We start from the raw sequence: 13,603 nt of genomic DNA, 5'->3' as shown, positions 1-13,603 counted from the left end.
GATGTATGCTTGGATGGCAGAAGGGCTGACGGGGGGTACGTGCCAATGACCAATGTTCTGCTCTAATTCAATTTCGACTCGAGTTAATGTTTGCTTTGCCAAATGATATCCACCCCCTTCCATTCGGTGTGTGGGAAACCTTCCAGCAAAAAATCGATTTATATTCTGGAATTTTAACTTCTGGCATATCGTCTCTCCCTCGGCCTTACCCTACCCCCCGCTGTTGTCGTTATTTAGCTTATATAATTCCTCACATGTTTTGACACATTTCTTAATGGCACCTCACACACGCACACTCATACTTGTGCAGCTACACTCACACACACTCCCAGATAGAATCGCTGAGGAGAGACGTGAGCCAGAGAGACAGACAGGGAGACAGAGCCAGAGGCGAATGAATACAAAATGAACAAATGCAAACACAAAGCCTGGCAGACAGAAAGAGAAATGATATTGTAATTGGCAATCGTTGTTCCGCATAAATCACATGCATAAATTTCGAACCTCGAAGGCATTCTACAAAGGCAACGAATGTGCCACCTCCACCTCCACCATCACCTCCATCGGTTCGGTTCGAGGAAGGAGACGCGAGTCCTCATCCTTTACATTCTCCTCCCGCGTTTCGGTCGTTAGTTCAAGTCAAATGTTGTTTTCCAATTGGAAAATTTTTCATTAACTAATTGAACATTTTATGGGCAGACTGCGGGGGGAGCATTGGGGGGCGGGTTGCTGCTCACAAAGACAAAGTCACAAAGACAGGACCTGACCAAAATGGCGCCAATATTGAATGGCAAACAGAGAGAGAGAGAAAAGAGCGACTCCTGTCCCTGTCACCTTAACTCTGGCAACAAAAAACGGGCCATGGCAAGACAATGGACGAACAATGTTAGACAGCCAGGACGACACGAAAGGACTTTGGCCCAAATGGACAAACAAATGGACACACATACACGGAGCAAGATAGGTGTATCTGTGAGTGTGTGTGTGTGTTGCTTCGATAATTTACGAGCGCACGCTTGGCCACGGACTTTGCTTCCGTTTTGTACTCAGCTATCCATTGATGCCGAAGGGGAATACACGAATTGTGGGCTACTATGTAACAGCAAGTAGAGAGTAGGAGGTAAAGATAATTCTTGCCTTACTGGTTACCGTTTACAAGATATATCTATCCCAAATCAATTCTCAGCACTACCATTACCTCTGTTGCAGTCATCTCTAAACTCATTCTGCCCTCCAAGGTACTCCCCTAGTCCATCATTCAACGCTTACAGCTCTTGTTCTCCTTCAAATAATGTTGGAAATTTGCATAACTGTCTGGTTTCTGGGTGCCTTCTTCGCTGCCTGCCCTCTGCTCTTGGTCAGGAGCTGTCGTTATCCTGCCGGCCATGGCGGATATTAAACATTAGCGCGTGCTGAACACATCAACCGACACCACCCCCAAACCCCAAACCCAACCGCAGTGTACCCTCTTGCCACCAAAAATAATTAAGGTGAAAATTGCTGTCGACACGCAAACTGAAAAGGTAAAAGCCATATTCCATCTACCATCAACCAAACTCCCCGCTTGACCAAAGTCGAGCACTTTTAAAGTATTTTTTGGCTTTGAGAAATGACCGACCAACAGACAGAGCGGCTGATAAAATTAAAGCAGCAGCAGCAGCAGAGGACCAGAAGAGCAGAACCGATTGGGAGATGACTAATGAAACCTATTAGCCCTGTGACAGATGAGGAGTCTTCGTCTTCGTCTCAGTCGTTGTCTTTGTCCCTGTGTCTGTGTGGAGGAGCTGTGACCGCGATGATGGATAAGCTCATTAAGCTGAGTCGCGCCGCTCTCCGCTCTTCGCTCTGCACTCCACTCTTCACTCCTCCGCAGGAGATCAGGGATCAGATCATTCGGTAGCGGCATCATCTATGACAGCAGCCTGACCTTTCGTTTAATTGAAATCTGTTGGTGGGCCGCCCCTGCTCAACTCTATCTCTGGGCTCCCTCTCGAGTGGTGTCCCCCTAATTTGATGATAAGTGCCGCCGTCTCCACTTGCCCTGACATTTTCCTTATCGGCTGTGGCCATACAATGTGTCCGAAGGTAAAACCTACCCATTGCCAATCAATCAAGTCACAGCTCACAGATTCCCTCGACGGCATCTCTGGGCACTCTGAGGGTCCATTTGCGCATAAACGGGCTCTCAATGCTCTGCTTGAGGAAGTAGTCGCCAGGCAGGCCAGTCGATGCGGGATCGTTCACCATGCATCTAATCTTCAGATACTGGACACAGGGATCCTCTTCAATCTCATTCTCTATGGTGCACTGGCGGGAAGGAGGAGAGTGGATTAACTTCAATCTATCTGAATTTAATTCATAATTAAATACTTACATTTTTCGCATCACGATACACTCGCTGCTGGTACTCTCGAAATTTGTCTTCCAATTTATGGGCCAGACAGCGGCTTCTATAAGCTGTTGAAAAGAGAGACATTAACTTGGCTCTAACTGGAAAGGACTTCACTTACGTGGCTGGCAATGAAATTGAAACTGTATCAGGAGACTAGTTATGCAGGCGGCCATTATAGCCATCCACACCGCTGAAGTACGTGTATTTTGAGACATTTTGGGTAAAGAACTTGAAAGAACTATTGAGAAATTTTGTTAATAAATTGTCCAGAAAATTGTAAACTGTATGAATTTTGATACTAAATGACTTTAGTACATTTACTACAATGACTTACTTGAGTACTAAGCCAATGCTTCCCTATTTGTTTCTATGGATTTATTTTATATAAATTTGTTGAATTTATTTGCGTGATTTTGCTGTCAGCTCTTTGGGTCAGACTATCGCATCGAAGGGCACTTTGAGGTTCCATTGACGCCGCAGATGTTTCGGGACAGTCGGTACCATGAAAATTAATTTACGTCTGTAGTCAGTGGACACAAGGCTCGGCTGCTGCACACGGCAGCTAATTTTCAGATACTGAGCGTCCTCGAAGTGCCGCTCAACGGTGCACTGGAAAGAAATAATCGCAAAAATATAATTGAAGTATTTACTTTCAAATGATTACTAAAAGAAGACTCACGCTAAATGCATCCTGGACCATCTCCTCGTTCCGATCCTGATTTTGTGGCATTTGCAGAAGTGGCAAACGGTCTGTAGGAAGGAAGAGAATAAATATGTGAATAAATTATGTGCAATAAAAGTCCGCTTACGAGCTATTTGATCTCTAAAAAGCAAACAGACGAAGAAGAAGGCTATTAGGATCAGGAAATGCTTTCGAAAATGCCGAGACAAGGGACACATTTTGGAATTTTGAAACTAATTTAAACAGTAAATGCGAAAGAAGTCGAAAGTGCTTTAATTTTGATGGGCAACCAAATAAGTCGGAGAGAACTAGATGGCTGAAAGGCATACACATAGAGCTCGTATATCTAGAGAACTTCTCAACACACTCATGGGGAATTCCAGCGAAAAGAAGCCTTCATCTAATCATACATTTCACAATTCTTCCCCCTTAAGTTCTACGAAATCTATTAGGCTTTTGTTCTATCTCTGTCGCTTTTTGGGTAAACTTTTCCGATTAGCCATAAAAATCAATAGAAAATGCTATGGAAATTTTCGGCTGCGAACGGACGGACCCACGGACGGCCCCGTCGATGTTTGCTTTTGTTTCTATGTCAGTGTCGAGCCGCAGAGTCGGTCGTCTGCTCGGTGTCTGACGTTGGGTTGTGGGTTTGGCAGTTGGTTTGGCGAATCGGTTGTTGATTTTACGATTTACGATTTAATTTGACGAATTTCACATTCACATTATTATTATTTTGTATTTCGGTGCAATTGTTTTGTGCGTCGTCGCATTTATGATCTATCAGTGTGGTTTATGGTCTCGTTATGGCCGCGGGCAAGGCAACACAACGGATTTCACAACCCCCCAAACATGGCAATGTCTGTGGCTGTTCGGATTGTTAGACCAATTAATAATCGGCTGAAGTTATACGCGTAGTTGGAGCTGTGGATGGATCTTCTCCAGATCGGGGCGTAGGAGGAGGCCTTCGCTTTCTCTCCTTTTTGCGCCCACAGATGTGCGCTTTAATTAATTATTGAGTAAAATTAATTTCATTTCAATTGTGCAGTCGCATCATTAGCAACAGTACAGTAATTCCCCCCTCCCCCCACCCCGTTGAGGCGGCAAACCTGCTGAGAAAGCAATGATATCGTTTATAGGTTGCCCCCATCCTCCAGCCAACATCACAGACTCATCTGAAGTGCCATATCGTTTTTATGAGTGGGCTTGAAAGGTGATTAACGCGATCATAGAAACGTTGTTCGCGAGTGGAGTGAGTGCCGGCTGCAGACTGTAACTGGGGGCTCATCTTTCCCCCAACAACACCTCAAGTGGGGACACGGAATGGGAATGGGAATGGGGAATGGGAATAGATCGTTAGATCTCCCCTGATCATGACTCTTTCTTTCCATCTTTCTCCATTTGCGCACGCGCTAAATGTCAAAAAGAAACGAAACCCATGAACGGAGCTCGGAGCTCTGAGCCGCCTGCTGTTTGCTTCTCCAACGTCTGTCTCTGACTTGGTGGCACGCCCTCTGCGGCCCGCCAGGCCGCCCACTTGGAACATGTCGAATCATTCATTCAACGCACAAAATGTGGGCTTTCGGCAGGGTCTTCGCTGAGGTGTTGAAAAACGGTGCACTGCCGAGCTCAGCCGCCTCCCCTCCGTTGCAGGAGGCATTTTGTGTGCATTTGTAATTGTTCAACTGCAGCGGTGCTCTGTGGCAGCTCTCTGTAGCTGTCATTATTTTCTGTAACATTTAGCAAAATCATTAATAATTGTTGTTGTTTTTGCTCTTGCTGTTGTTTCAGTGCGACACAGATACGCACTTTAAGAAAATTGTCAGACGACAGCCGTGATCCGGTGTTAACTTGATTAGCATTCGCATAAATTTCGATGCAATGCGGCATCTCGGCATTTACATAGAATGCGCATTGCAGAACGAATTGGAATTGGCCTTAAAACGGAGAGAGAGATAGAGAGAGAGAGAGAGAGAGAGAGAGAGAAAAGAACCCTAGAGAACGGCATTCGGTGTGGCCCTGCCTGACTGCTCCAATTCCCCCGCGACTGGAGACACTTCACTTGACTTATTATGCAAACAAATAATTTCGTTTAAACTGGAAAGATAAGAGAACTCAAACCGAAACCGAAAGGAACGAAATTATGAAAATATTTTCTAGGAATTGTGCAGACAAAACAAATTGCCGCGTAATCTTGTGGATTGCTTTGGATAGTTGACAATAAATTGGATTCATTTCCCAGAGTCAGAGGACACAAGACACACAGACAAGAGAGAGACTCTTTATCGACAAGTGCCGCCAAGTGGAATCAATCAAGCGGAGCAGAGCAGAGAGCGAGCATTCATTTCCTTGGAGAGTTTCGGTCATGTTTGTTGTCAAGAGCGAGAGATCTCGAAGCGTGACAATATTTTGGCCACAAATTCAAACGAAACGATCTCGAGGGGCCAGCACAGGACAGGGGCCGAGGGTCTTCAGCATGTAATTAATCATGTTGACTTGAACGATAAGTTCTGATCTGCTCGAGGGGTGGAGAGATGAGAGATCCTCGGATTCTCTCCTGCGAGGGTACAACAGGTAGTTCAATGAGAGGTTCACTGCCTTCGTTGTGTGCGGTGTGCGGTGCACTCGGTGGAGGGAGCGAGAGTCAGTAGCCTCAATAAATCTACAAGATATCGGGTACGAGTATCGCTTGCGGGGAAATCAATAATCCAAAAGGGGTCTTACGACCCTCGCAGGACCCTCCAAAATGTGAATATTTACGATGTATCCGAAAGATCACGACATAAAAGCGCCAAAATTGATACATTATAAGTGAGTATTGGGGGAAATTAAGCAAGAGATTAAGGCTAAAAGATACAACCAGGTGATGGATTAGTTGCGGGGCGTGTAATGGTAAGATCTTAAGGTGGTTTGTAGGGGAAGATACGAGTACGAGTGAGTATCTAAAGACCCCTCTTCATTCTAGGCCAAAATCACCATAAATCGTTTAACATTTGTCAATGGAAGGTGGTGGCATGGGGAGTCAAGTAAAGACTGCAGACTTGGAAGTGTATCTTTTGCGTTGAACGTAAGACAAGCAGCCAGCTCGTACGGGAGCAAACAAAAGCGTCTGTAAACCAACAAAGAGAAACACTGAAGGGTGGTGGCAGCGGGGTTGGCGGGCAAACAGTGCAACAATGTCAGGCAAAGATTCAAATGTAACTGGGTATCTGTAGCTGTATCTGTATGGCTGTGTATCTGTAGAGACGTCTGCTTTGACATTAATGGCAAATTTGCACGGAGTAAATACTCGTACGGGTACCAGAACAGACGGATGGACGCATAGACAGCGGCAGTCAATTATCAATAGACTGGAATGTGTGTGTGCGAGTGTGTGTGTGTAGTTGTATCTGTAACCAACACACCTATACGTATGGAAACATAGATACATTTGTCGCTAGCTGCCGCTGGTTGATGTTTTTTTGTTGCTACTTCACCTGCGTGCAGCTCTCGCTCGCTCTCTCTCAGCATATTTCCCTCTTGCTCTGTCTGTGTGCGCTCTCTCGCTCTATCTTGGCTGCGGATTGGCTGGCCTCGGCGTCTGCGCTGCTTTTCGGAGAGGCCACACCTCTATTTTATCTGTTCTCCCTCTCCCTCCCCCTCCACACCCACCGCATGCACCACTCATGTTTGCAGCCCCAGACAAAGCGACGTTTGCGTGCAGGTTTCCCCCATCCGTCTCCCCTTGTGCCATTTCATTCCATGGAATACCTTTCCCCCGCTCCCCTTGTGGAACCAACATAAGCTTTCGACCTTAATGGCTTAAAAGGGGGTTGGTTGGGGAGGGAAATAGCTTTTGGGGATGGCTCTCCAGCACCTGGAGACCAAAATGAAAATGGTTTTTACGAGTGGCGTGCGTTGGGGCAATTTTATGGCCAACAGGGCGGGAAACCTTCACTCCTTGGAGGGCTAAAACTGCTTTCCACCTGGCAACTAGACTCTTGACTCGGAATATGCAGATCCAGATATGTTTTAATTGTTCTCCTATTGATTTCTGTCCAAAGGCAAGCCATAAACTGTGTAAATTTATGCTTTAATTTTGTTTAATTATGTTTTATTTTGTGGTAACAGCTTGGGGTCTGTTTGATGTTTGCGTGAGGTTGGAAAATGGGAGCTGAACTTCACTTAAAATGTGTCAAAATTAATGGTCTCTGAAGCTCTTCACTCTTGGCAGACTTTGATTAGTATTAAGGGATTTTCTTGGAGTTTTATATATGCATTTTCCTTAACCTACTATAACTCCCTCTGACATCCACTCCTCCCGCTAGAGTTTGAATCTAAAATGGCGAATCCCAGCAGTTCATTCAATTAAAATCCATAGCAAACTCTTCTACTCTTATACCTCCAATAAGATCAGCTGCTTGCACACCTGAGAGAGCGGCACTGTATAAGAGCGAAAACGAGTTGCTGATCACCTGAGAGCGGAGGCAAAGAGAGAGCGCGAGAGAGCGTAAGCGTAAGCGGCTCTCACCCACATGTGGACTGTGCGGCCTGTGCGGCTTGTGGCTGTGGCTGGCTCTGGGGAGCACACCTGGTCGCTTACCGGCGCTCCGGCCAAGGTGTGCAGAGAGACAGCAACAGAGAGAGATGGCAGGAGACGGAGGAGTGAGCACGGGCAGGGGAGGGTTGGTAGGTTAGCCAAGCAGAGCGAGCGCTATAGCGCGACTGGCGGCGAGGTTCTTCTGCGCGAAACCCTCGCTCGTCCAATCAGTACGAACTCGGTTCCCGCCAGCGAAGTGACGACTTCCCCAAGACGACAGCGACAGCGCGCGAGAAAACCTCTCTAACTGTCCCCACCAACTCACGACTGCCGTTAGTCAGAGACAGAGACAGAGTCAGAGTCACACAGTCAGAGTCGCGTTCTCTTGACCAAAAAGTGCTGCTGCCCCCGATATACTATAGTAGAAAGAAAATAGTTTATAGCCAATAAGTTGCAGCGGCAGATGACAAAAGATTCAAGATACAAATAATCATCCATCCATCCGCAGTGGAGAACGCGCGCTTCGCATCGCCAACTGAAACGAATGCGGAAGTGGAGAGCCGGCGGCTTTTTATCACCTTTTTGCATTACGCGTGCAGTCCGCTCCGTTGCGAAGGATCCCATAAAAAGCCCCGTAAAACAAAAGCAAAAGCTAAATGATACTTAATGTTCCCTCAACAAAAAAGAGTTGTGCAAACAAAAGTGCCCGCCCCCAGCCCCCCAGAGCTCCCAGAGGAGGAAGAAAGTGATCGAGTGTGCCTTCATTTGCATATCCTTGCAAATTACTTAAATTAAAATATTATTAAAACGTGCAGCAATGCCTGCTGTTGTTCCGTTGTTACCCCCAAGTGCCATTCAATAATATTCAATAATTCGGAAACAAATTCCCGAAACCGAAAGCCGCAAACCAGCAACCAGCAACCAGCAATCCGCGATCGCCTGCAAATTTGATTAATCATTGTGCCTTGAACTGGTCGTCGTCGTGACTCGTGAGACAGGGAAACGCCGCTGCCTTAATTACCCGCAAATAAAACAAAATTCAACAAATTATTCAGTTAAATTTAAGTACAAGCCGCAGACCTGTGTGTGTTCGTGTGTGTGGTGTAGTCCTCCTCTCAAACCTTTCCTCGAACGGAGCCCCTGGATGCAAATAAACTCCGCTTAAATGCATACGGATATCATAATCGGTGACCAATTTGCGGCCAACAACAACTACTGGGTGATGCAGGTGAGTTCCCCGTGGGAGTACTATGAGTTTAAGTGGGTCAAGTTCAAAAAGAAATACAATAGGAACCCTACGAATCATTCTATTGGAAATTAGTAAAAGGAAATTGCAACTAAAAGAGCAGAGAAACTAGTGGAAAGTGTTTGTAGTACCCTCAGGGAACTTCCTTTGCATACAGAAAAAATATTCGAGTGGAAGATTCCTTTCCTGTCAATCAGAAATTCCTTTTGGCACTTGTTCCTGCCTTCCCCCAAAAAGCATCTCGTAAACACAATTACTACCCATAATTATCAGCAAAATACGTTAATTAAATACATTTTATGGCAAATTAATTTTAGCCAAATTTGACAAACAATAAGACAAATACAAGGCCCCCAAAAAACAACAAAAAAAACAAACACCTTTACGAGTTACTTCGAGTAACTTCCGCTTATCAAAATGCAAATCTTGCCCTGGGCCAGATTTTTGTGTCGATTTTTGTGCCTCCAGCCAAAGGCAGTCTCCGGGTGGCAGATATTACGAAAATAAATAAAAACAGCACGCAGCAATCGCAAGTTACAATATAAATTGAAAACAAATTAACTTGATTATCGAGCGGATGGATTGGTACTTGTACCCGGCAGGAGGTGGAGGCCGCTGTCAGACCGCACTTGAGTCCGTCTCCCCGTGTATTTTAACACGGATTAGCACCTTCTCAGGTGTCCCTGTGGTTCTTCGTTCTCCCTAGTGCCCGTTTCCCTGTCATCCGAGTTTATTTGTGTATTTGTCAACGCGGCAATCGATTTGTAAATCTCGTTATCACCTGCAGGGCACATTCGATGCACTCCGACGCTCTTTAAGCCGTTCTTAAACAGCGCGTCGGTTCGATCGTTTGAACTGGTCCCAGAGAAGAGACCCAGAGAGAGCCTCCTCGGAGGGGCGTCGAACGTTTGGCCGCACTTTTCACGCGTTCCGCGAGGAAATTGTGGCGATCTTCTGACTGTCTCTTATTCCTCTCCCGCCTCTCTTTTCGTTCGGGGCAAATGTTTGCCAGCCTGTTCCTGCTCGTCTGAGTGTGTGTCGTGTGTGTGTGTTGTGTTTGTTTCATTGTTTGACTCGCGCTCACTTGCGAAGCTCCTCGTCAATATTTGCCCACAACACTTTGCCAATGTGCCAAGTGCTGTATGGGCCGTCTGCCGTCTGATGAGCTGCCTTCTTCATCCCCTCTTAGGACCCATGACTACAGCCTGTGCGGCATCAATGGGGAGTGCTGGGGTGTCTATAAATATGTTGTTCTGCGTATGAGTAATGCGCCTTTCCATGGAATATTTATCCTTCCTATTAATAAGTGGGTAAATGTCAACGCAACAGATGTTTCAGTTCAATGGAGAAGACCTTGACTGGGAGGGAGTTTATTGTGACAAAACGATCGATCTATAGAAAATAGAGGAGGAGGTTCTCCTGAAAGGAATCGAAAGGAGAGAGTATTCCTTTTCCTTATTCTCTAGTCGATTCCTTCCTTTTACCATAACAAACATTTTCCCCCCTTTGTTGTATCTATTTGTTCCCTGGCAAAGACTTCCAGTCTTACGCCTCTTCATTGATAAGTTTTCTGGCAGAACTATTGCCTTACTCAACAAAAGCCCCAACCGAACTTAAGTGCTTCCTTCCTCTGGGGAGATAAGGGAAGAGCACTCTCCGAAAAAGAACCCACGACATTGGCACTTCTCAGGAAACACAGTGTCGTAAAAAAGAGACTCCCCCTCCCTCACCTCTCTATCCCTTCTCTTACTTTTTGTTCGACAAGTGTTGTGCGTCTGTCCGTTCGTCTGTTGGTTGTTGTTTTCAGTGGTGTTATGGCAGGTGACGTTGGTTGTTCCGCCTGTTCCATCCAACACTCACTCAATAGCTGCACTAATTAGGCATGTGTTGTCAAATATTTACAGACAGTCGCAAAAGTACAAAGCGCTGTTGTCTGTCCCGTCTGCATGGCAGAGTGAAAGATTGGAGTCGAGTGCAGAGTGTAGCGGGTGTGCAGTGGTGTAGCGGGCGGGTGCTTCTTCCGTTTTGTCCACTGATTTACCACACACATACGGAACGGATCGTGGCAGATATGACACGGTAATTCCCACGATTCACACTCCGATTATGACGAAAAAACTTTCATCTTTTATGGCATTTAGCGAACGAGAATTAGTTTACGATCCATTTACAAGGAATTAGCAAAGCAATGAGTGGGGTACTAGCTATACATACACACATATAGGTACACAGATCCCATAGATATCGGGGTGAATAATGAAGCTAATCAAGCACGTAGTCATTCCACTCCAACTGTGGGGCCACAGTGCACTGATTAATGGCCCTGAGACCATTGTGCTTCAATCGTAAATAATTAAGTATAGATAAAAATCAGATAACTCATAAGTTTTTGCCAAGAATAAGCGGGGGGGGAGAGCGAGGAACTCCACTGTCAGCACGGGGCAAAGATTTATGCAAATTACTGTACTAAACGAAACCTGCAGTCAAAAGAGTGATTTGTCAATAAAAAGAGATACGAAAATAAACACAAAAATCTATAAAATATTTATAAATATATATGTAGGGTTATTCCGTATCTAAATCAATAGAGAAAATACATTTTACACTCGTATTTGCATTCACGAATCCACCGCACAAAGGCGGCGGCCGCCTTCAAAGTGGCAATCGGTGCTGAAAATTTAACAAGAATTGCAGCCCCCCGCCCCGATAGGCGGTACGTTCAGTATCTGGCAGATACAATTGTCTGTCTGTTCATCGGCTGGCCAATAAAAAAACTGTGCGGCAAATTAGATGTAGAAAAGGCCAAATAATGGCTACGATAAGATAATTACGTGAAATGTTCATGTCAATAGTTGACTTTCCATTTCGAAAAAATGAGTTCAAGATTGAAGCAGAGTCCCCACAGGCACAGACACAGGCACAGCTTCATGCCTCACTCATGCCACAAGACACGAGACACCAAAATGCCAATTACACAGGGCCCACAGACAATAGTTGGAGCCACAACAGTTAGATAATAACTGGAGTAAGCCATGAAAACACTTTTGCCAAAATCTCATTAAGACCCGGCGCAGTGCACAGTGGGAGATCGCCGTCAGTTCATCCATCTATCCATCCATCTATCTATCGATCGATTCCTATGCAAATCCCTTGTTCAATTTTCTGTTTCCTCAATCACAATGCCACAAAGATTTTATTTTGCAAGTCGTTTGCCATATTTCTTTTTTGGTTTTCGGCCTGGCTGGCTGCCTGCCTTTTGGCTTTTGCCAATTCATGCAAATGAAAACGAAAACGAAAACTGGCACACACACACAGACAAAGAATGCGCCAAAAATGGCACAAAATATCATTTATTTCTGGCAAAAATTTTGATTGATACGCCGCTCCAGTCTGGAGGTCAACTTTTGTCTGAGGAAAATCAATCATCCACAATTCATTGAGTGCACAATCGGACAAAGAGATGGCGAGGAGAGAACCTTAGGGATAGATACAGAGAAGAGTGGATTGCTTAGAAGAGAAACTAAAAGTTATAGATATCTGGATCTGGGTCTGGTTATGCGATTTGCTGGTCATACGATCCACAGCCTGAAGCCTCCATCAATCTTGGAGTGATTTTCGATTGAATCATCCTGCAATCAATCCGAATTCCTCTCTGTTTCTCTAACAACCCCATTTTTTATGGCACGTGAGCTTTTATGGCCGCCTTTGGGTACCCTTTTCTCCACTTAATCCCAACATTTCTTCGAGTCGGACAAATTTTTGACAGATTGCCTCGAGAGTTCGAGCCGAGTGCCGAAGAAACGTTTCAAATTCGGCGAATTATTGCGGAAACTAGTTTGCTGAAATAAAAACCATACTTTTTATACAACAACTCGAATCGAATCGAATGTCTCTGAAGTGGAGGTGCTAAAACACAGAGCATTGTGTGCCTGTGTGCCCCTCGGTGTCCCCGCTGGAAGGCAACATTGAAGCGCAATTCGTTTCAAGTTTGATTGGATCAAAAGCTCAGCAGCTGACAGAGAGACACGTTTCCAGTTGCCACAAATGTGGATGGCGGCATGGGAGGGGAGGGGGAGCTTGGCAACGAAATAAAATATATTTAAAGCTTCCCCCGAGAGAGCTCATTTGATGCCGCATTAAGATCAATTATTTGATTATGAAACCAAATCTGCGTAAAATCTTCAAATAGTTGAACGGCTTAGGCGACCCAGGCCGATGTCAAATGCTCTTCAAGTGTGCTGTAAATCTCAATAAAAACTAAAATTTATTTCTGCCGACAGCGCGTCAAGGCGCAACATCTCATCGCACCGAAAAACCCATCATCGGGTGCCCGAAGCCTGAAGGTGAGAAATGTGGCAAAACAACAATGGGGCAAACACATTTGATCGGGGACCGCTGATAGAGTCATCACATCAGCAGGCCAGCCGCCTCCCATCTCGATCTGGCCAGAGATCTGTGCTGTCCCTTGGGCGGCTATGGGCGCTGGGCTCTGGGCTCGTAAAACCCAGACACAAAAGTTCAGCCAGATAAATAACAGACATCCCAGAGATACGCTCAAATTGCAAATTCAAATTGAAATCGAAATCCCACAAGCTAATGGCGGGCCAATTTTCGATGGAGTGTGGATGTATTGTAAAACCATTTCGTAAGCTTAACTTTCGATGGAACTCGAAAAAAAGAAGACACACACACAACAAAAAGATCAAGTCAGCCAAAGAGCATGCGCGCAAGATTATTCCAATTTACATTATTTGCTTACTTAACTTT

At 45.3% G+C, this 13,603-nt stretch overlaps 1 protein-coding gene and 1 long non-coding RNA gene across 9 annotated transcripts in view; one reads left to right on the top strand and one right to left on the bottom strand.

Annotated features, from left to right (window-relative positions):
* Positions 1 to 2,374: 2,374 nt before the first annotated feature.
* Positions 2,375 to 13,603, bottom strand: part of LOC117894203 — a 106,546-nt gene continuing 95,317 nt past the window's right edge. For all 8 annotated transcript variants that reach the window (XR_004648852.1, XR_004648857.1, XR_004648851.1 and 5 more), the window contains 4 exons: positions 3,072 to 3,142; positions 2,727 to 3,001; positions 2,511 to 2,630; positions 2,375 to 2,457 (listed from right to left, as the gene is read on the bottom strand). This is a non-coding gene — a long non-coding RNA (uncharacterized LOC117894203). The remainder of the gene's footprint in view (positions 2,458 to 2,510; positions 2,631 to 2,726; positions 3,002 to 3,071; positions 3,143 to 13,603) is intronic.
* Positions 7,809 to 13,603, top strand: part of LOC117894186 (dendritic arbor reduction protein 1) — a 28,895-nt gene continuing 23,100 nt past the window's right edge. The window contains exon 1 of the mRNA XM_034801099.1: positions 7,809 to 8,818. Coding sequence (XP_034656990.1) covers positions 8,756 to 8,818 — 63 coding nt within the window. The 5' untranslated portion in view covers positions 7,809 to 8,755. The remainder of the gene's footprint in view (positions 8,819 to 13,603) is intronic.

Source organism: Drosophila subobscura, chromosome J (assembly GCF_008121235.1).
Source record: "Drosophila subobscura isolate 14011-0131.10 chromosome J, UCBerk_Dsub_1.0, whole genome shotgun sequence".
Classification (NCBI taxonomy): Eukaryota; Metazoa; Arthropoda; class Insecta; order Diptera; family Drosophilidae; genus Drosophila; species Drosophila subobscura.
Note: the sequence above shows the minus strand (reverse complement) of the source record. Positions and strands in the feature narration are given on the sequence as shown.